This window comes from Pithys albifrons, chromosome 10, assembly GCF_047495875.1.
Source record: "Pithys albifrons albifrons isolate INPA30051 chromosome 10, PitAlb_v1, whole genome shotgun sequence".
Taxonomy (NCBI): domain Eukaryota; kingdom Metazoa; phylum Chordata; class Aves; order Passeriformes; family Thamnophilidae; genus Pithys; species Pithys albifrons.
Window position 1 is genome coordinate 12,481,815 of NC_092467.1, and position 21,818 is coordinate 12,503,632.

A 21,818-nucleotide genomic window follows, 5' to 3' on the forward strand; every position below is an offset into this window, starting at 1 on the left:
ATTCTGCCTGGCCATCTTACCTTCATTTACTTTTTACTGCAAGATAAGCAGGCTGCTTATGAAATGCTGGACTCTGGCCACTTCACTATTATTTCTCTCTAGCCAAAAAGAGAGTGGCCCAAGGGAGGATTTTGGCCAGGAGTCACAGTGGCCTTATGTATTTCTGGACAGAAGGAAGATACAAACGGCCAAAGCACAAGACTGCATGTTCTTGCTTGCAGATCATGTGTAACTCAATTTGCTTACTGGTATAACTGAGTGGGTGTAATTGGGGCACACTGAGCATGAGCTCAGGGCTAGCTCAGCCAAGACGTTAGTGGGCCTTTGGTACCCACAGATGAGGACAGTTCTTTGCTTGGGCTTGCTCCTCTCTCTGCCTGTAGCATTCAAAAACGTGCTCAAGAGCAATCATCAGAAGGCAGGAAAACTTTCAGCACCTGAACTGATGAACCCATTAGTGAACAAGGGAGTAAGCTGGAAAAGAAAGTGAGGAGCGATGCAATTTGGGAGCAGATCTATTGGTTTGTTATCCTTGTTTGGTGCCTTACACAAGGCGAGGTCTGTGCCTGGGTCTCAATGCCCACTATTGTATCTTCAAGAGTAATTAAGAGGGAATGTATATACATTCATTCGTTTATTACTTTTTGTACTTTATCTATTAGTTATCCCAAAACTGAGCCATATGAGTAATTCAAATGCAGCAAGTGTGGTGACACCAGAAAGGAATTATTTCAGAAAGCTTGCAAATGTGCACTTATAAAAAAAAAATTGGGTCAATTATTTGTTTGTTTTAAATAAAACAACAAGAAAAGAGTTGGAAAGTTGCCACCTTCATGGAGTGCAACACAGTATATAAGTAAAGACAATAAATTTATGATATGTCCAGTAAGGAGACAACTGTCTCCTAGAAGAAGAGAAAAAAATACAAAAGCTTGGGGTTTTGTGTGCCTTTTGGTGAAAAATTGTCCTTCAGACTTGCTGTTCTTGTAATAGAGATTTCTTTGTTTTTATGTCACTTCTTTGCAGTATTTTGAATGTGGGAATGTATGTCTGAAATGTTTTCTATATAGAAAATCAGAAGAAAAAGCTGGTTGAGCAAACGGCTTATTGATGCATTAATAAAAATGAAAGTATGTCATGTACATTGAACCTTCTGAGCAATCTAAGCTGAGACCTATCTGCCAGGTCAGACTGTGCTAGTGAAATTGGAGGAGATGGACTGAAGTAACTTAAAATTGGCCCCCCTATAAAGCCAGATAGATCTATGGAGTATGAGGAGAAGAACAGGGTGGAAATAGGACAAAATTTCAGTATGTCTTTGGCATCTGGTTCATTTAAGGTACTTCATATTTGAACTATAAAGTTTTTTTTTGTTTGGGGTTTTGTGTTTAAATCTATCAATAGCAAAAAATGAACAATGTGAAAGTAGCTCTTGAACATAAACAAGTTTAAGAATTGAAGGAAAATTTGAACCTCTTCCAATAAATGACTGTGGACAATGTAGGAAGCTGAGGAAGGTTTTTAAGAGTATTCTGAGAGAAGGAAAGTGAATGTGCAAGTATTTCTGGACCTCTGTAGCAGTCAGCCTTCTGCTCTAGCAAGACTGTGCTGATCACAAATTATGGCTATGAATCCATTTGCCCCTTCCCTTCTCTCAAGTATCTAACTCTTTGTGGAGAGATATTTTTCTGGAATTTGTATGGATATATGGATTATTCTCCATTTTCAAAAATGTCACTCAAATAAAAGAGGTACAGTAGAGAAACCAATGTATTTTGAATGAAATGTTGTTCTTTTATTGCACTATAACTGTCTATGACTTATAAACAATTTAAAACTGCAGTGTATGTTTTTCAGATATTTAGAATTCCAACTACCACCTTTAAAGCAAATGTCTTCTTTGGATGTCAAGTTTGTATCAAGGAGTGTTGGATTGCTCCTATTAACCATGTAAAAAAGATTAGATGCATTTGAGCTATTAGCCTAAAGTGGTTTTCTTGCTGTTTATTAATGAGAATAGGGCTCATTTTTCTGTATCTCTGCAGAGGCATCCCAACTGTTTATGTTGCTTTCAGGATGCTGTACCACCAATCCTGGCTGGAGGCAGCTGAAGTGGGGATATGGATAACTTAGTGCAGATGGGTTTGTTTCTTTTATCTATTTTGTTCTTTTGCCTTCTGCATTTGCTTCAGTGTTATGGTGGTTGTCAGTCTGAGAGCAGATAGCTTGTGGGCACTATCTTACTCAGTTATCACTTCATATTTAGCTTGTCACAGATAAAAATATGTTTCTACGAGACAGTGTTTTATTGTATTCTTGATCAAGCTGCTCTGATGTTCATTTTGATGGATGATGATATCCAGATGATCACAGTGAAGACTTAGTTTCATCCCTTTTGATTCAAATTAGGTATTAAATTCTCTCTAGTTCTCTCTGGTTGTAGGTATTTCTGTAGGTTATAGTTTGATACTTTGATAGAATATTTGTGTTGCAAACTGCATCCTCCTCCAGCTTCTCAGGCATAAAACAATCAAATGTTGCTGTGGGTAGGCAGAGGTACCTGTTACTGGCGACTGAGTGTTTGGGCTGAGGTGGTTCAACAGAGAATTCCCATCTCCTGAGAAATGGAAGCTGCTTGGCTCCAGCTGCCCAGGTAGCCATGGAGCAGGAGGGACCTGCAGGGAAGGAGGCACTGCTAAGGCAACTCAACCTGAAGTCACACTCTCCCATGTTAACAGCTATTGTAAGGAACTAAAGCTCAGCTACACTAGCAGCAATCCTTTGGAATTAGGATTCTTCTTCTGATTCATGCCAAAGTGCTTACTTTTAACTGGATTTTGTGTTCTGTTCAAGTGTGTTTGTGGTCCAACAAGCCTGGCTTGTCCAGAGCAGCTTTGGGAGCTCCCTCTCTGTCCTGCTCGGACCTGGGAGCTTCTTCATTTTGCCAGCCCAGCTCAGGTAAGCAGAGGGCTGAAAACCAAGCCAGGTGCTTGCAACTTTGTGCGTCTTTGAGTGGAAACAAATGCTGTTCTCAGATGACCTTGAGCAACTTGTGCCTTTTTAATGAGGTAATAAGTCACACCTGCCTCAGCCCATCACCTGCTGGGCAGTGGCACAGGTGTTCCAGTTCATGGAGCTGAATCCTACATTTTGGGCCATGATTTCCTTAGTCTTGTTGGGCGAATGCAATGCAAAATGGTGAGCTGTACTGTGGTATGTTCTGCAGGCCAGTGATTAATACTCCTGTCTGCTCAGGAAAATGCCTGGAATAGCAGGCATACTGCCTGTTTAAAGAAATAAGAGTTATTCAGCATTTTAGGCTTACTGAAATGTGCAAATCACTTACTAGGCCACAGTTTCTGAAGTAAATTCCCAGAGAACTGGTGTATTAATTGAGACACGATTAAAAGCATTTCTGAGGTTATTCTGAGGTCAGACAGGAATAAGTGTGAGGCTTTTAGCAGAGGAGATGTGAAAATCAGGGATAGTTGTGGGCTATCTTGAATAACCATGTTAGTGTTTTGCTCTTGGGAGGCTTTCTCACTCTGGACTGTGGTTTTTTTCTCACATAAATTACACATTAATAGTACTTTAAAAGGGTTCCCTACTTAAAAGAAAAAAAAGATTATTTTAATAGAGGATAAAACCAGTTTTTGTATCCTTTAAAGTAAGATGGGGTTTTTTTTCAAAAATCCAATGGAAATTATACCTTTTGAGTTGTGGAGGATATTGTCAGCTGTGGTGTTTGTATTGTTTGGTTTTGGAGTTTGTCACCTTCAATACCTTAACATCACTAGTGGGTTTTTAAATTTTTTTTTAATTTTTATTTGAAATCATCTGAATGCTTGTTGGAAGCTATTACATTTTTTAACAGTATTTAAGGTGCAAGTAAAATTGATGTCAGTGGAAAACAGGGAGAACAGTGGTGAAAACAATGCTATAATTTCTAGCTGAGAGTACGCTGCTTTACCCTCTTCTGAGCAGTGAGCTCCTGGCTTGGTGAGAGGACAAAAGACGGACAACAATGCAGAACGTGCCATTACACCTGTCTGTCACAGCCGAGTGTGCCGCAGGTGCTCTGTTGGTGCCATCAGCGGGCGGGCATCCCCCGGAGCGCTCGGGCAGGGCTGTGCGGGGCGGGCTGTGTGGGGCGGTGGGACCCGCCGGACCCGCCCCCGGGGCGGGCACGGGGCGAGCCGGGCCGGCCGCGGCGGCGGCGGCGGGAGGCGCAGCAGGAGCCACCGCGGCCACAGCATCGCGGTGCGGTGGCGGGGATGGAGCCCTGGAAGCAGTGCGGGCAGTGGCTGATCAGCTGCAAGGTGCTGCCGCCCAACCACCGGGTGACCTGGGACACGGCCCAGGTCTTCGACCTGGCGCAGACGCTGCGCGACGGCGTCCTGCTCTGCCAGCTGCTCAACAACCTGCGCAGCCACTCCATCAACCTCAAGGAGATCAACCTGCGCCCCCAAATGTCCCAGGTACGACCGCGCCCCTCGCGGTGTCTCCGCGTGCTTTGCTTGCGGGAGCGCGGGACCGGGGATGGGGAGCGGCGCTGCCCGTGTGCCGCCGGAGCCGCCGCGGGGCCGGGAGCGCGGGTCGGACCCAGCACAGCACCCGCCGGGCGCCCTCTCCCTGTGAGTGCGGCCGCCCGGGCCGGGCCGTGGGATAGGGCTCTGCTGCACCTCCGGGCTGGCGGCTCCCGAAGCCTTCGCGAGGGCTCGTAGCCTGCCCTGGAGGTGGTTCGGGCGGGACCCTCCGGGCCCCTCACATCGCCGTGGCCGTGCTGAGGAGGTCCCGCAGTAGTCCCAGAGTCAGCACTTTCACATTTCTACGCGCGTTGCCTATTTAGTGTGAGCGGGTTATAAATTAAATTGACCTCTTGCCTCTATTTTTTCTGGCTATACCTGGGTATGTGATGGGGAGCGAGGGCGCCGGGCCGGCGTGGCCAGGGCAGGACAGGGGCTGGGAAGCGGCAGAAGGACACGGTAGCGCCTGCCTGCTGCACTTCCCGGCTTGTTGTGATCTACGGAGTTGAACGGCGAAGCGTAATTAATAATGAGAAATCATGTTCTTGATATCTGGCCTTTTATTTTTGGCTTTTTAGGTTGATAGTTTGGAATTACTATCTAATAACTAAATGTAACTCCAAATTCAGACCTGTTTAGATGCGGTTTTTAGTTTGAACTGATGTTGTGTTGCTGTGACTCAAAGTTGGTTTCAGATATCGAGATAAGATTATATTAATAATTCAAGAAGAGGCTCTATATATACATGACTTCCTGTCACTGCTTCGCTCACACCTATGCCTCGGCAGCGACGGTGGCAGCCAAGCAGACGCTGCCTGGAAGGAAACTGACTTCTGAGCCTTTCATGTGTTTTGAAACATTGAGAAACGGATACACTGTAACATTTCAGTGTTACAGTTCTGTTTTGGGTTTATAGAAGTGCAAATTGCCAATCACGTTTAGGACACTGACAAAAAGCATTAGTGAATTACACTGTTTTGTCTGTCCATGCTTACTTAGAAAGCCAGTTATTTCATTTCTTTTTAATTCTTGTAGCTATGCCTTACTAGGAAGGGGACCTTTTCTGTAAGCCCACAGTGCAAAAGGGAAAAACGTATTTCAGATAGAGTAAAAACTCCCAGACCCTTGCACTGGATGTGAATGGGATAAAGATTGTCCCTGTGTACTTGAGAGCTCAAGTGCCTGCTTGAATGGCATATATAGAGGCACTTTATCTGAGTGATGGAGCAGTGCAGAGGATGGGCTCCTCTGAATGGAAGAAATCCAGGTAAGTTTTCTCTCTGCACAGTTAAAACCTGTGAGAGTTTCAGGAGTTGCTAAACCAGAGCCTTGGTTTGTATTTTGGATTGCTTTCAAACTGCCCCTTTTTCAGTTTAGCTTGCAGAGCTATAAATACTTCATGTATGAACTGTTGGAAATGGTCACTTGCCTTGCTTAGAGTGGATAAAACCCACAGAAACAGATTTTCTCTCTTTTTTTTAAATTTTATTTTTTAAATGAACTGTAAGTGTCTTCATGATATTACACAGTAGTTTTGAGGTGGCTAACTCATAGAATCAACTTCAATTAGAGATAAATGTTGCTTTTCTGGACCAGTATTGCTTAATTTTTTTTTGACAAATTAAACCCATAGTTATCTCCTTCTGTTGGCTAAAAATAAGTATCAAAATGCTCTGCTGTCTTCTTTCTTAGAGCAGGCTTGGGAATCAAGATTAATATTTATTTCTTGAAGTGTGTTTGAACTACGGATTATAATTGCAGATCCTGGATTATTTACAATACCTATTTTGAATTTGAGCTTTATATATGTACAATGTAGCTGCTGAAATTGTTTCACAGCTGTGACAGTTGTCTCCTTGTCTGTGTATCTGCTGCCTGCCAGAGGGACCTGCACTCCACGGTGCTGTAAGCTACTTTTTCAGTGATGCATTTCTTTGTTGTACAATGATTTCACCCTTTAAACAGGGGGAACTGTTTCTGGATCAAAACCTGTAATGAATAACTCTATGCAGGATAAAATTTACTGGGAATGATACCTTTGTGTTCTGTGGGTTCTAGATTTTGTGATTTTATTGAGGTTCTGTGGGGTTTATGAAAAGCCTCTTGGAGGACACTGCTGGAAACACTAGTGAAAATTTCAGTAGTTGTTATTAAAAATGTGTATTTAAATTCCGCAAGTTGCTTGCAATTTGTGGCTGAGACTGTCAAGAGCTTTTAGCAGTAATTTATGCAGAAATCTCAATGGCTTGAAGATTATTCAGTTGGTGAGATCTGCTTGGAGTTGAACCCTAAATTGTGACTTTTGTCAGAATATTACTTGTCAGTAAACTAATACTGCATCACAGTAAATCTGCATCACAAATTTTCTGCATCATAAAGTCTTGGGGTCTTGTAGAAACACAAGCTAACTCACCTGTTCCTTGTGGGATAATGATTTATAGGTACTGGAGGCATGAGGTGCCAGAGCAGAATTGGCTTTAGAATAGAAATCATTTTGTCTGCTGACTTTGCAGTCTGTGTTGCTGTGTCTGTAGTACTCCAAACCGACCTGTTTGGACCTCATGTGGCCCTGTACTCTCTGATCTGATGTTGTTTTCTGCCACTAAATCTTAGAATAGGTCAGGGAAGTCTTACTGCACAGTTCTTGATCAATAAAAATAGACTGAGAAGGGTGGATGAAGGCTTTGTGAATGGGCCTTGTTGAAGGCAGACTGATTTTGGTCTTGTCTCTTACTGCTGTTGATGTTTGTCAGGCCTTTCTCTATGGACCAAGTTTTCATGTCTTAAGGCTGGATAAAAATGCAGCAGCTCCAAAGAACAGGAAAATGAGAGGTGCTGCCTCAGGCAACCTGGGAGCAGATGTCAGTTCTCTGACATGAGTCGAGTTTCTTCCATTTCGTTACCTATTTATTTTTTTCAGAATGAATATGGCAGATCACATGTCAGTGATACTCATGAGTTTTGTTCAGTAGACCTGGGTAACCCCTTACAAGCTATATGAAAAGTGTAGTGCAGTTGTGACTGATGCTGAAGCTTCAGATGCTGCTTTTTGGTGGAGCCTCATCCATTCAAACAGAAGCTCTGTTGCTTTGTAAGCACTGGCTGCTTATGGCTCTTGGGGCAGGAATAGAAACTGAGACTGATGATGCTCAGCATTGCAACACAAACTTGTGCTTGGCCAAATGGCAGTGTAGATGTTCTCCTTTATGGGCTGGCTAGCAGGGGGAGCTGCATGCCTTTGTGCCACCACCAGCCACACACCTTGTCACAGCTGTTCTTCTGGGTGGGCTTTTATACATTTGAGACCTGTAGATTCTGCCCCCCTTAACCTTTTAAGACATAACAATGTCTGTGCAAGGGAAATGTCCTGGTGGTTTTAGACTGCACAACATTGTGTTTGGAAGCTGTTTGAATGCTGGCTGTTTCCATTTGCATTACTGTAAGTTTATGAAAATATGTATATTTGGTTAATGTAAATTGTCCTTTGAAGAACAGAAGCTGATTCAGTCAGTTGTGCTTTCCAGAAAGGGAGCCTCAGATGTGAAAGGGTGAACCTTGCATACATAAAGGATAAGCAGCATTGTTGCTTTGCCAGTCAACCTTTGTCCTTTGGGTTGCCAGCTCACTGCTCCCCAACTCCTGTTGGAGGGGCTGGTCTGTCATGGAGTGAGGTTGCCTGTGAAAATTTACATGTTGACTTTGTATGAGATTGGAAATTCAGCTCCAGGGATGTACATGCCCAGGTTTGGGGGTTTTTTTTCCACTTTGAACAGAACAGGAAAATGTTGGGTCTGTTAAGAGCTCTTTTGTCCAGGCCCAAGCCAACTTTGCTGTCTGAACTCCCATGAGCTAGCACTTGAGTTATTTTGACTTGTGTGTGTGCCATTAGAAAAGGAAATTTAAGAGATGGCCTTTAACTATAGAGGAGCCTGCCTGATTCAGACTTGAGTGTTGGTGTTGTGCAACTGGTCCCTGTGCAGGCACCAAACACTAAACCTTGTAGCTACTGGGAATGGAGCTAGAAGAGGGAATGTGTTAAATGACTACAGAGATGTGCCTGGTGTGCCAGTGCGTTGCAGGGTTTCCCCTGAACTGGAGTATCAGTCCCTGGTGACTGTGAGAGAGAGGATGGAGCACTGCAGCTCAGTATCTGTGTATTCCAGGGCTCTTCACTGTAGCCATTAATTTTCCTCAGGTGCTGCCTTGTGGCTGATGTTGGCTGGTAAAAATAATAAAAACAGAAGTGATCAATAACAAGGAGTACTAATCCTAATGTTTAATCATAATCATACAGGAACTTAAGAAATTTATCACCAGAAATAGGAAACCTAAACAAATGGATTATGATGGATTTGCAGGAGATGTCATCTGTTTAATGCTTATCTTTTCTCTTTAATACTTTGCAAACTAGTTTTGAAATGGTTTTTGCAAGGCGTTCAGTTAACTTGTGAGAGATTGCTAAACAGGAAAGCAGCACTTAATGTAATACTGGCACAGGAATTTACTAAAGGGGATGTTGACATAGATTAAATATTAAAAATAACTATTTCCTATTATTCTAATAAAAATAAACAAAATACCCCTCATTTAGTATTAAAAGTTCAAATGTTTTCTAATTTTAGGGAGTTACTTTTTCTGATGTGACCATGTAGTCCAAAGGAAGTTGATTTTGTCATCCATGTAATATTTTGGTGTGGAAAAAAAGGGAGTTTATTTTGTTACAGTGGTATCAGGTAGTCTCAGGATGTGGGTGTGCCGAGCAAGACATACCTCTCTGTTTCGTCTGATCCTGCCTTTGGCTTGGAGCTTCCTCATCCCCCACAAATGATAACCCTGATCTCCTGCTCCTAACTCCATGAGTGTGCGTCCCATCTCTGTAAGCTTCCCACAGGTGGGTTTGCTCCCCCGTGCCTGCCTCTCTGCAGTGATTCCCTCCCACTTCTCAGCGTGTCAAATGTCAGGGTATCAACCCTTGGTGCCATGTGGCTCTGCAAAGGAGGAAACAGGAATCATCTCTTGACCCTGCATGTTATCTAAAGGAAAAAGATTGGGATGTGAATTGGTGTGTTGACCTCCGTGCCAGAGGATGTGGTTAGGATCTTAGGAGGGACCAGGTGAGCTAAATAAAAACATAAAAGGGATTCAGAAGGAATTCAGAGTGGTGCTTCTGACCCTTCCCAGGAGTCACAGGATATCAGTAATCTGTTTTCCTTGGGCAGAGAGAACCTTTGAGAGAACTAGTGTGCAAAATAACTTATGCTGTGGGGTTTTTTAGGTGCTAGGACATACCACAAAGATACATTTAGATTATTACAGTTTTTCTGAAACTAGAAAACTTCTTGGGCTTGAACAAGTGTTTAGAAACTGATTTGATTTTTGTCAGTGTGTAGAAAAAGAGATGTTTCACCCCTCCCATCTTCTTGAATTACTTGAAACTAACTCTGTATGTTCAAATACATTGAAAAGAATTCAGTTATTTCAAAAATATTTTTTTACCTTTTCAGTTTTTTTTTCAATCTCTTTGCTTACTTGCTGGTACTTTGGTCCACTAAATATCTTTACCACATTTACATTTATTTCTGTGATTAATTTGAATGAGAACTATATTGGCCATAAGATATATTATCCATACAAGGTATATTTATCCATATATATATAAATATAACTTGTATGTGTTAGACTTGGTAAAATATTTTGAACAAATATTTGTTCAAAGCGAAACCTTAATATGACCTCTGTTTTGTTCTAAGAAAAGCAACTGACAAAAAAGTAGTGACCTACTTTTTCTAGATAATAATTCTTACCTTATGAAGATGGAGAAAAAAGTTCTTGAAAACTGGTGTAATGATTTTAATTGATCCCTATTGATTCTTTATGGTTGGAAGGGGAAGGGAAAACTGCAGTTGTATGGTGAAGCTTATTTTACGTATTATATTTATCATACAATTATTAAATGTTGAGTATGTATCTTGCCAAGAATTGTCTCAAATGTCTGGTTCTGCACAAAATTCTAGTGTGCTGCCAGCTGTTGAAAGCATTACTAGAAAAATACTCATACTGGTTTCTCACTGAGGCTGTAGTGTGTGCCAGTAATGGATAATTTAAATTGACTGTGTATGGCATGCTGCTGTGTTATGTGGGAGAAACCAAATTGTTTTCTGAGCCTTGTCTGACAAAGGTGGGAGACTTGTTATGGTGGCAAATTGGACTGCTTATCAAAAGAAAAGAATAATAAAAAGGGTACAAGGAAGGAGACAAGAATATATAAGTAGGAGGCAATAATCAAAAGAGACAAATATTACATAGAGAGAATGATCAGAAAAAGTTGGGGAACTGGATTGAAGAGAGTATCAGCAAGCAAGGCACTTAAGGATTTTGTGATTTATCCCAAGTACAGAAAGCCAATCCTTGGGAGTGCTGTGTTACCCTTTAATGATAACAGACAATGGCATTATCATTGCTGGCCATGTCGATCACTGTTACAATATTCTGCCTTGGGCCTGGGAGTGCAGGAGGTTATTTGCCAGGCTGCAAAGGTCAGGATGGGTTAGCATAGTGCATTGGTATAGTCTGTGCACTGGTGAGATAGAGGATCTTGGATTTCTCACGTGCATCCCTTTCCACTCCCCTTTGAAGGTCAAAAGAATTAATTAAATCAGAGTTGTAAAAAAGAAAATACAGAGGGTAAGGAGTAAAGGGGCTACAAAGTGAGAGAGAGGCAAGGCAGCTGCCAGGGGTGAGGGGAGTGATCCTGCAGGGAGCATGGTGGTCCATCCATCCTGACCATGCCATCAGGGACCTGTCACCTTCTAGCTCTGGTATAGCTGAGTCTGGGCTTCACTGATGTGAGTGTTGGGGAGGAGGGTGAGCTGGGAGCAGTAGCCTGCAGGCTGGTGAGAGGCATGGGCAGGAAGGACTTTCAGAACACAATTGGTAAAATACAGGCAGCCAGGGAAGGAGGACCTGTTGCTGAAGTGATGTTGGCTCCCTGACCAGCAGCTGATCCAGACAGGGAATAGGGCAGGTGCCTGTGGCTGAAGGCAACCCGCTGGAGTGTGCTCTCCTCTGTGTACCTTCCATGTGTCACTGCCTGTTGCAGGCAGGGAAAAGTCCTGGCTCTTGCCCTGCATTGTGTGGGTATCTTTGAGTTCAGAGAAGTATGCATTGTTTTATTAGATCACTGACAGTTGTATCTTCTTTCAGTTTTACTTGATATAGAGGTGTCAGTTTTTGAATTCTTTCTGCCAATACTAAATTTGTATCTCTAGTTCCTTAACACCAAATTGAGTAAAAACTCCCATCAAAAACCTTTGATTTTTTTTGTTTTCCTTTCTGCTGCTCTGAAAGTGTTGCAGTACTTATATGTCATTCCATAATACTTCATACCAATGTTTTGTACTACCTTATACTGTATTATTTCAGTATTTCTAAAATTCTGTTTCACAGAGAAGTACAAATTGATGAGTACTTTGTCAAATTGGCTATTAATTTTTCCCCCCTGCACTTTCCAGTGTACTCAACGTTATCTGGAGATACCTTTTCTTTCCTCTTACTTTGCTTTGACAGGCCATGTTTAAGACTGGAGGCATTGTGAAATACCAGCTGTTTGCTAAGACTTATGATGTGTAAAATGCAATCTGAACTGACATCTTTATAGTAAGGTTTTGAATCTTTATATGTAGCAAAAAGATGTTCCCTCAAAGCTCAGTGAATTCTATTGGCTTCAGTTCACCACATGTCAAGTGAGAACCTATCTTTTGGAAAAATACCAGTCAATGACTCTTTCTTTCATACTGTATTAAATAACAATAGTGAATGTCTTGGTAGCATGAAACACTGAAGGACTCTTAGTAGGATATTTGCTTCTTTGTGTATTCAGAATGTGAAACATTAGTATCAAATTGCATAATATAGTGGTATTGTAGCAATTTGTCTAAAAGCTGCTCATGTACTATATAAAATGTTCTTGGAGACCCTACAGGTATGGTTCAGGGTCTTGTACTACAATCCAAAATATTTTGGCCTTTACTTTCAATCAGAATTTTTATAATTGGTTAGTAGGTATTCAGTAATCTGTCAGTACCTATTTTTCACTAATTCTGTTACTCTAAAAATGACTTGGAATTTATTTAAAATTATACAGAGAATATAGTGTGACTGCCTTGCAGAAGCAAACAAAATATATATATGACATTATTGCTATAATAAAATATTTTCTGAAAAAAAGTCCACCCAACAAAGCAAAGCATTTTTAAAGCATATTTTTAGCTAGTAATGCTAAGTAGGACAAGATGATTTATATTTCCAAAATCTGTAGATATGCCCTTTAATCCTTGCCACTGTCAATTTTACCTATTTCTTTCTGAGTTATATAAGGGTTTGTGCTGTATAATCTGTAGTTAGGATACTTTTTATCCTTGCTTGTTGCTTGACTCACGCTGTTTCTACACAGAAAGAAGCCTTAGCGTCAACTGAAACAGAATGATTAGAGCTTGGCACTGGAGATTTTGATTTTCTAAACAGTCTCACTTCACTGTTGTGTAGGAAACTAGATGCATTAAAAAGTTAATCTGTTATTTTGACTGCCTACACCCTAATAGTGTAATAACGACAGCATTATCATAGCTTGTGTAATTCTTTGTGTCTTGCTTGCATGTTGGCAGTCAAAATTTTAATTATACTTGAATGCTTCAGCACTTGACTTGAGATTCCCATCAACTGCTGCCTCAGGTAGCAGTGATGCCTTGTATCAGCTGATAAAAGGCCATAAGGGCCATGGTGTTTTCCCCTCTGGATTCTTCAGGATCTGAGAGTGAATGTCTCATGCCAGTGCAGGTATGGTTAAAGGCAGATGGAGCACCCCACCTTCCCCACACTAATGTCCCCACAGATTTTAAGTGTCTCTGGATGGAGGTATGGTGTCCTGCCATGTGAATTGTAACTGGAGGTGAAGACTCATTAATCCTACTTATCTCAGTAGAATTTAGATCAAGCTTTGAATTTCTTTTTCCTGGAAAATAAGTAGAATGTAAGAAACACCAGAGAGAATGTTCAAACTATTGCAATTGCCTGCAGCATCTTTCACTCTCAAAAAGGAGTGAGACTCCCTGAAGTGCCCTTGCAGGCTGCTGCCTTTGGGCTTAGTCAGTTGATTTTTGATTGGTTGGGAAGGGATTTCTGCCAAGGTTTTAAAACTGAACGTATATTGAGGTAGGTATTTTGAAACCTCTTGATGCTACTTTGTGGCTCAAGTTTTGCATTTCACAGCAGTGCCAGTTTTGCTAAATTTCATGAAGTTGTGTGAGGAAATAATTGTTTCACTTAGTGATTGACCATCCTTGTGTGTGCACAAAGTGATGCAAGATTTTGGGTCATATCACATACTTTACTGAATTGGCAAGTGCTTATTTTTAAATATTGTTGAAAATTCTTGCTCAGCTTTGATTTTTCCACCCTCCTTTTCTTTTACTCTTTCTTTGTGGATCTCACCTATGTTTTTTGAACACTTGATATGAAATAATAGTTTCTGGGCCATACCCAGAGGACTTGTTTGGGGTGTGTGTATGTTCTCTTAGGGCTGTTTGGTTCTAGGGAATTCTTAGGACATTTTTCAAAGTGCAGAGTATGTTTAAACCTTACATGGTCTTCAACAGGTGTGTAATGTCCTGAGTTTTATTCGAGTCCTGAGTAGGGTTAACTGGAGCCATTTTGTTTTGAGTTCTGCCTGTCCTGATCTTCTTTTTATCCATCACAAAGGAGTGCTTTGCCTTGATGTTAATCACTACAAGTACTCATGGGAAAGTTATTCAGGATCTACCTTCATTCAGTTTGCATTTGTGGCTGAGAGCACTGAATGTGGTGATGCGTTTTCTGTGGGTTGTGCTGAGGCCACTGGTTTCACTGTCAGTGTGCTGAGCAGGTGGCAGTCTTTGTGAAAGCTGAAGTTTAACTACACGTTTTTTGTTCTCAGTGATGCCTTTAAGGAGTGTTGTTGGTTTGGAGGACTGTGTCTCAGAAAGTGCTGGCAGCTACTGTCACTTTGTTGTTGCAGGTTTTCTAAAGTTTCAAGGGAAGTGACACGTGTAATCCTGTTGAAATGTCTCTATGGATGTATCAGAGTCCTATAGTTTTCCCTTTCTGCTGAAGACCCTGGTAAATTAATTACCTGAGATGAAATGCTTTGCTGACTGGGGCGCATATGACTTGCATGTGAGAGCAGACCTGGTGATGGGAGTGGGTGTGGATGTGGATGTGGGAATGGCTGACCCATGCTGGGAGCAGAGTTGGCTGCTCCTCATGCGAAGCTCCTGAGCAGCAGAGTGGAGCATATTCCAAATTTGTGTGTCTTCCCAGCTATAATTGCTTAGATTCATAGACCTCTAGGGAATCTGATTAATTTAAACTGTGTGCATTCTCTTGTCTGAGAATGTAGGTTTTGTAGCTTGCAAGCCCCATAGCGTGTCACGTTATTTCAACAGCAAGAGCTCTACTAATATTAAAATAATGTGAATTATTCTCTAGTGTTACATATACCCACTATGAAGTAAAAAAAAATTATTTTTAAAAGAGATTGTAAGTTACTTGCCATGACCAATGGGAGAAACACAAGAAAACTAATTTAAAAATCCTGATACAAGAGGGGAATGTATTTTGTAACATTCTCAACACACCTCACTAGTAACAGGCCTGCAGAGTAGATCCTTACATCAGTAGTGTTGCAGTGTGGTTGTGAGTTCATGTGATCTCTGATTAACAGTGAAGAAAGGTTGATATGTTCTTTTTTGGGGCAGAATTGGCTGTTTTACTGGAGTTTCTCTATGTAGGTCTTCTGGTTAGTTATATTATTTAAGGACTTTGTCTTTCTAGCTCAGAACTCATGTCCATTTCCATGCAGTGGGAGAGCAGGCATGGGGAATGGCTTTCTAAGTCTGAGAAATACTTTTTCAAATTTGTGGCTCAACTTGCAGGACCACAAATGTATTTTGCTAAACTGTTTAAGTTTGGAAATAACTCCTGAGTGATTTATCTTTTAATTCCAATGAGGAGTAGTGATTTCATCTAATGTGTCTAATCTAGAATTTGTTGTTATCAATCCAACAGGAAAATTAGTTCTCAAAATGTTTTGCAGGAATGCCATTCTTGGGAGATGTTCTGAAAACTATTTGGAAAAGAAAAGCAGTAGTATTTAGCTTTTGCTGTTTAGTGCTGAATAGCATTAGAGTTTGACCTCAAAATCCAGTGTTTCAATAAAGTTGTGTTAAAGTTTAATGAACTTAAAATGCCTTTCATCTTGATTTGAGACAGCAGCAGAATTTGAAATGTTAGTATTTTTACAGGATATTTCATTTTCCTGACAGGTTTGCCAGTGACAACCTTTTTTCAATTTTCCCTTGAAAATGTATTTCTCACATTTTTCTGCCTTGGCTCAGGTGGCTTGATCTTATGTATCAGAAACCCAGACTGCTCTGTGATTAGTAAGAGGCACTGCTCTGACAGGTCTGGGCTTTTTTTTTTTAATTATTTTTTAGTTGTTTTCCTCCTCCTTTCTTCTCTTCTTGCCTAGAATTCTCATCCATTTTGACTCATCTCTGTTCTGCAGCTTGTTCTCTGCTCATGCCCTGTTCTTTCAAACTGGACTGTATTACTTTCACCTTCTACATTCACCTTTCCCCTTCCACTCGTATTTTCTTCTCCTGCCAGTGCATCTGTTTCCTCTTTCACTTCTTTCCTGATGCTCTTTCTTCCTTTCAACTGTTTTCCCAGCCCTGTTGTCCTCACTGTTCCTGTTGGCTTCATCCCTCTGCAGATTCTCTGAAATCTGTTTCCTACATGGATAAGAGTGTGTCTGCTCCGGAAGCCACGTCCTACGTAGGTGAGAGTGTTGGGCAGGAAGGATCCAGTGGAAGTTACACTTTTAGGACCAGAGAAAATGGGTTTCAAGGGACAAGACAGCACTTGATCATCAATTACATGTTGGGCTGTTTTAAGCTGCTTTTCAGTGACTCCTTTTTGGAAATGGTGGTTGCTTTGCCTTTAGCTGTTATTTTAAAAACTTCTGCCTGCTTTTGGTTGCAGTGTATGTGAGGGTGTTCCGAAAATTGTTTTGCTTCTTTGCTGCAGGTGGATGGGGCAGAGTGCTGGTGGGGAGAGATGGGGACAAAAGCTAGTGCTGGGAGTCTGCTGGGTCAATCAGACTGGGAATTTGTTCTTTTCACAAGCAACCTCCTGATTCCTGCCCTTGCCACCAGCCTCTGGGGGTTTGTGCTGCCATGGCAGTACTTAAGCAAAATTACTCTGGATTTGTGTCCTAAGGGAGCAGGTGGGGATGGGAACAGTAGTTATTTTTTAACCACTTTCAAATTGATTATCAATGGTGCTTGTAAGGCAGAAATATCAAGTCCTGGTAGCCAGCATGCTCTTCCTGCAGCTCCCACATGTTGGGCATCAGACTCCATGCCTCTTTTTCCAGTGAGCTCCACTCACTCTTCAGAGGTTTATAGGCACGACAGTTTAATTTCTTCTTCCCAGGCTGGAGCTCAAAGTGAAACAACCACTACACTGCATTGTGTACATTGTGTTGTGAGATACAAGCATTTGCAATAAAATGGTGTCCCCAAGGGATTACCTTCATAGCTGATGGCAGCTATAAACTAGGTTAGATGGAAATAGAAGAGTAACTTTACCAGAGATTCCTTAAACTTTTTCATTTTGTTCAAACTAGTTTTTCTTCGGATTTCTGGAGTTTTGCCTGCTTGTTTTCTGTGGATGGACACAGTCTTTATAGGCTTGTTAGAATTCATAGAAGTTGGAGGCAGAGAAGGAAGTGATGCCCAGCTGGTTATTCCACTGACGTCTGTGGATGTGCTGTAAAGCAAAGCTCAGTAAGATCAAGGCATAAATGGCAAGTAACTGTTCTGTAAATGTGAACCTCTTGTTTGTTCACGTTATTTTTCTGCTTGTGAGGGTGAAGCAGTTATTTTTTAAAGATTCTCATGGGACTAAATGAAAATTTTGTCATGCATTTCCTGGTTTAATGGGGAATATATATTTGAAGAATAATTTTTGTGATACTCATCCTAATATGCTGGGTGGTTTTATGGCTTCATATGATTTGAAGTACCTAGAGGAGCTTCAGACTCTTTTTTTCATTATGAGTTACTGATGAGAATTTAATCCAGGTCAGTGATTTTTTCCACTTCAGTACTGGAACTTTCCTAACTTCAGAATAATTTTCCCTACATACCCCTTCAGAACTGAAATATGCAGCTGTGAGGGAAGTGTCTTTTGATTGGTTTTCTATAATGAAATTTTTATTGTAAACTCTGGTCTGCACTTTTTTGGTTGCTTCAACTTTATTCACTCTTTATACTTGTGAGAGTGATTTGTGACTAGAGAAATGCCTTTAAAAATTTTTCCACTCTAACTTAGTCATACTCTTTTCCAACCATTATCATGTCTCTCTATTCACTTATTGATTGTTAATGTCCCAAGGGGAAAGGAAACTGGAGATCTTGAGTAGCTACAGATTCACTGGAAGAACACATGATGACCAATAAGTTTGTGTGGTTGGTTGGTTTTTCTGTTTTCTGTCAACATTAAAGAAATATTTTTGGTTATGTCTACTCCCTTGGTATTAATAATAATACACTGTTGTTTGCTTTAGGATCATTAAAACCTTTGGAGTAGAAGTGTTCAACAATTAGAAGGAACAAATAAATGAATAGCACATTTCCTTGCCCTCCCTCTGCCCCCTGCCCCCCCCAACTCAGCTGCTTTGAAATGAGCATGATTTTTTTTTTAACTTTAAATTATCAAAATGGTAGTCATTGACAAAAAGAAGTGATTTCCATAGTGTTTTAGGAGATTCTTGGATTTCCTATGCATGTTCTTCAGTGTCCTCTATTACACTGAAGAAATTTCCACATTTAACAGACAGTAACTTGACTTATTGTGACAGATACGGAGATGAGACAATTTAATTTTTACTAGTTCTCTGCAGCTGTCAAAAATATTAGTCAGAAATACCCTTGAGTGCCAGGGCATACTGGCATTAAAAAAGGAATGTCATTTGAGCTAGAGAATCCAAGATTATTTTCTACTCCAGCTCTCTGATGACATTGCAGGATTGACCTCAGATATATTATTTTCAGTTTACTTTTTAGTAGCAATTGTGCTAATGAATCTCCCTTTAAAATGTGCTTTGAACATATCTCAGGTTTTAAAAGTTTAAAATCTGTTGGCATTGAAACTGTTTCCTGCTGGTTGGACCTACTGATTTAGAAAAATGAAGTAAAATCTATTGTTATATCACTTATGCCTTACATAGGATGATAATTACTACCCCTATTATCCAATCGATGTTTTTTCTTGTTTTTTACTTAAAAAATAAATTCTGTGTAGAGAAGTTGCATCTCTTAATTCTGGTGTTGCTGTCGTGAGTGGGTAGAGGGTGAACAGTTTATTGGCCCCCTGCCATCCTTAGAGTAATTTTCTCTGCGAGTTGAGAGATCAGACTTCTACAAACGTTAGTTTGCCTTGTTTATTGATGGCAGGGTGTAACTTCCCAGGCTTTAGCAGATGTCTGGAGAACTTGTGTCTCCTCAAGTCAGACTGCTGCCCCTTTCTGCCCTCACGGGACTGTTTGAAGCAGGTGGGAAGACTTGAGCAGAGTGGCTGTGACAGAGTTTGCCCAGAGTTTGTGTGGAGATGCTCATCTCCCGCTGGGGTGGCCTCTTGTTGGCAGTGGCTCTTGCCACAGGTTTTGGTGGCCCTGTGAGTCACGTGCAGAGGATCAGTCACTGGTCAGCTGGGGGTGGCACAGCTGTGTTCAGCCACGGAACAGTGAGTCACAAACTCATGAGTTTCCAGGCCTTGGTAAGGAAAATACCCACTTAGCTGCTCTTGTGGCTTCATTTAGAAATAAATGAGCAGTGCAAGAGTTAAATAATTAGTCTGACTAGGTCAAGTACTTACTGTGTAATGATTTTTTTTAAGAACACATTGAGAAGTAGCATATTTTTGTCACAAATAGAAAAATGCTAGTTCAAGGGTCTATTCTATGTGTTTTGTCTAATTACTCTCCTGTCCTTATTTCACATAACCTCACTTATTCTGATCTATTAAAAGGCCCTTGCTGAATAATTTTTCTGTCTAGTTGTTCACACTCTACTATCATCTTTCAACAAATCAAACAAGTCTGTCTTTTGCTTTAGGGACTCCATGCTGCTGTTCTGCTTATCTGACTGAAAGGCAAGAATCTGCCTTGCAGGACTGTTGTGTCCATTTACCTGAAAATCACTATTGTTGCTTCTGTGCTGAGAACCATCTCCATAGAGAGGCAGAGGAAGATCTGTCATGGTTATAAATTCCCAATTACAAATTGCATATATATTGATTTTGTTATTCTTTCTAATTGTCACCTGCTTTGTTGTCTCAACAAGCTGTTATACCTTTTAGAAGATGGTAACAAATCCAGGATCATATTGTGTTTCATTTAGATTCCATTTTATTTAGTTGAATAGTCTGTGGAACCAAACAATACTAAACAAAAGCAAACGTAAAACTCTGCCTCCTAGACAAAATTTAGGCTTCTTAGATATTCTTACAGCTTAGCCCCAATGTTTGCATTCAACATGTTATTTAAAAAAACAGCTAAGGAATCATTTGTGTTCAAGTGGTGTTCTGTAGGCAATTAGTAAGCTGGTGCCTGTTCAGAGGTCTGGAAGAATGTTATAGCAGCTGCTTGTATTGCTTTTGTATGTGTTCTTTTGTATAATAGGTTTAGAAAAATATCTGCCTACAGCTTGTAGGCAGATGCTTTCACTGTCCCTATGTCAGGTTGCTGTGTTTTCCTTTATGTATGCATGAGTGCCAAAACCAGCAGTGAGTTCCTGCTCATGCAGAAATGTTTAGCAATGACAAAAGTGACCGTTGATCTTTATGTAGATTTGTGCAAATAGCCAGTATCTTGCTATGATTTTACAGTGCCATTTTAAACTTAAAGTTGTTGATAGTACATTTAAGATGATAGAGGTGTATTAGCAAAACCAAATTAAATTCTCTGTCATGCTATCCTACGCTTATGCTAAATTATGAAATAGTTAATGAATTTGTTTTACATGTACAACCACCTTAGATTTTAATAGGATTGATTTTATGAATAAAACAGGCAGGCTCCAGCTCTCTTCACTAAGTTCAGAAGACCAACAGAACACTGCATGAGGACTTGTTGAGTTAGGGGTTCTCAGGTCCTCTTGGTAGAATATTTCTGGCACTGATGTGTATATTATTTGTAAACTTAAGGGACATGAAAATGGGAACATAAAACTAACAGTACTAATTTACACAGCCCTTCTTCAGCCATGAGGAATTCCTTTTATAGGTGTGTTTGAGTGGTTCAGGAAATACGCTTTTCATGAGGTCACCAATATATGGATAGTGTTGTTCTGAAGTAATTCAGCTGTAAGTCAGTAGCTTAAAGACTGGGCTGAGTTGTTTACTCTGAAATGATCCTTAACACAGTTCATCATCTGTGGACACTTGGAATAATGTGCCCAAACACAAAGCATGTTGTACTTTTATAACTGGAATTATTATTTTGGTAGAATGTTCTGTAGTTCTTTTCCCAAGGTGATTGTGTAGCAAGAGAGTGAAAATACCTGGTGGCGAGATATTTATACCTGACAAGGTATAGAAGGCAAAGTTCCCTGGGTGGTTATTGAAGTGGGGGTCTCATGTGTGAAATATCTCATTCTGCCCCATGCTCTGAACAGCTGCTCCTGGGCTTCATCAGCACCCTCGATTTTTGTAGTCTAATATTGCAGGAACTGCCAATATACAATAAAAATAAAGCTTCTGACAGTATGCTCATTGCCTTCTGCACTGCTGTAGGATTTAATTATTACTGCAACTGAGATGGTGCACTGATGGCTCTGTGGAGGTGTTAAACTTGCTCTGCATCTTGGGCTTCATGCTGCTCTCTTGTTGAAAAGGCAGCTTTCATGTGTGGTGTTTTGTAGGGTCTCCCATGGGCTTAACCTGCCAAAGATTGAAGACTAGATCTTTTAACAATTATGTTGGTTTCTTTACCACACTTGCCTTCATGCTGGTTATAATGAGCTGTTTGAAGCACTCATCTATGTTATGGTAACTTAATAATTGTCTTAATCGAATTTGAGAAAAATATGATAATTATATCTTAAAACTCAGCACATAGTGTGGTTCAGTAATGCAGACTTCTCACTGGTGCCCACATACTCAATTTAAAACCCTGATTGTACTGCATCAAATTGC

General features: G+C 40.6%; 1 protein-coding gene across 2 annotated transcripts in view; it reads left to right on the forward strand.

Moving 5' to 3' along the window:
• Window positions 1–4,202: 4,202 nt before the first annotated feature.
• Window positions 4,203–21,818, forward strand: part of VAV3 (vav guanine nucleotide exchange factor 3) — a 152,754-nt gene continuing 135,138 nt past the window's right edge. For both annotated transcript variants that reach the window (XM_071565552.1, XM_071565553.1), the window contains exon 1: window positions 4,203–4,478. In XM_071565552.1, coding sequence (XP_071421653.1) covers window positions 4,275–4,478 — 204 coding nt within the window. In that variant the 5' untranslated portion in view covers window positions 4,203–4,274. The remainder of the gene's footprint in view (window positions 4,479–21,818) is intronic.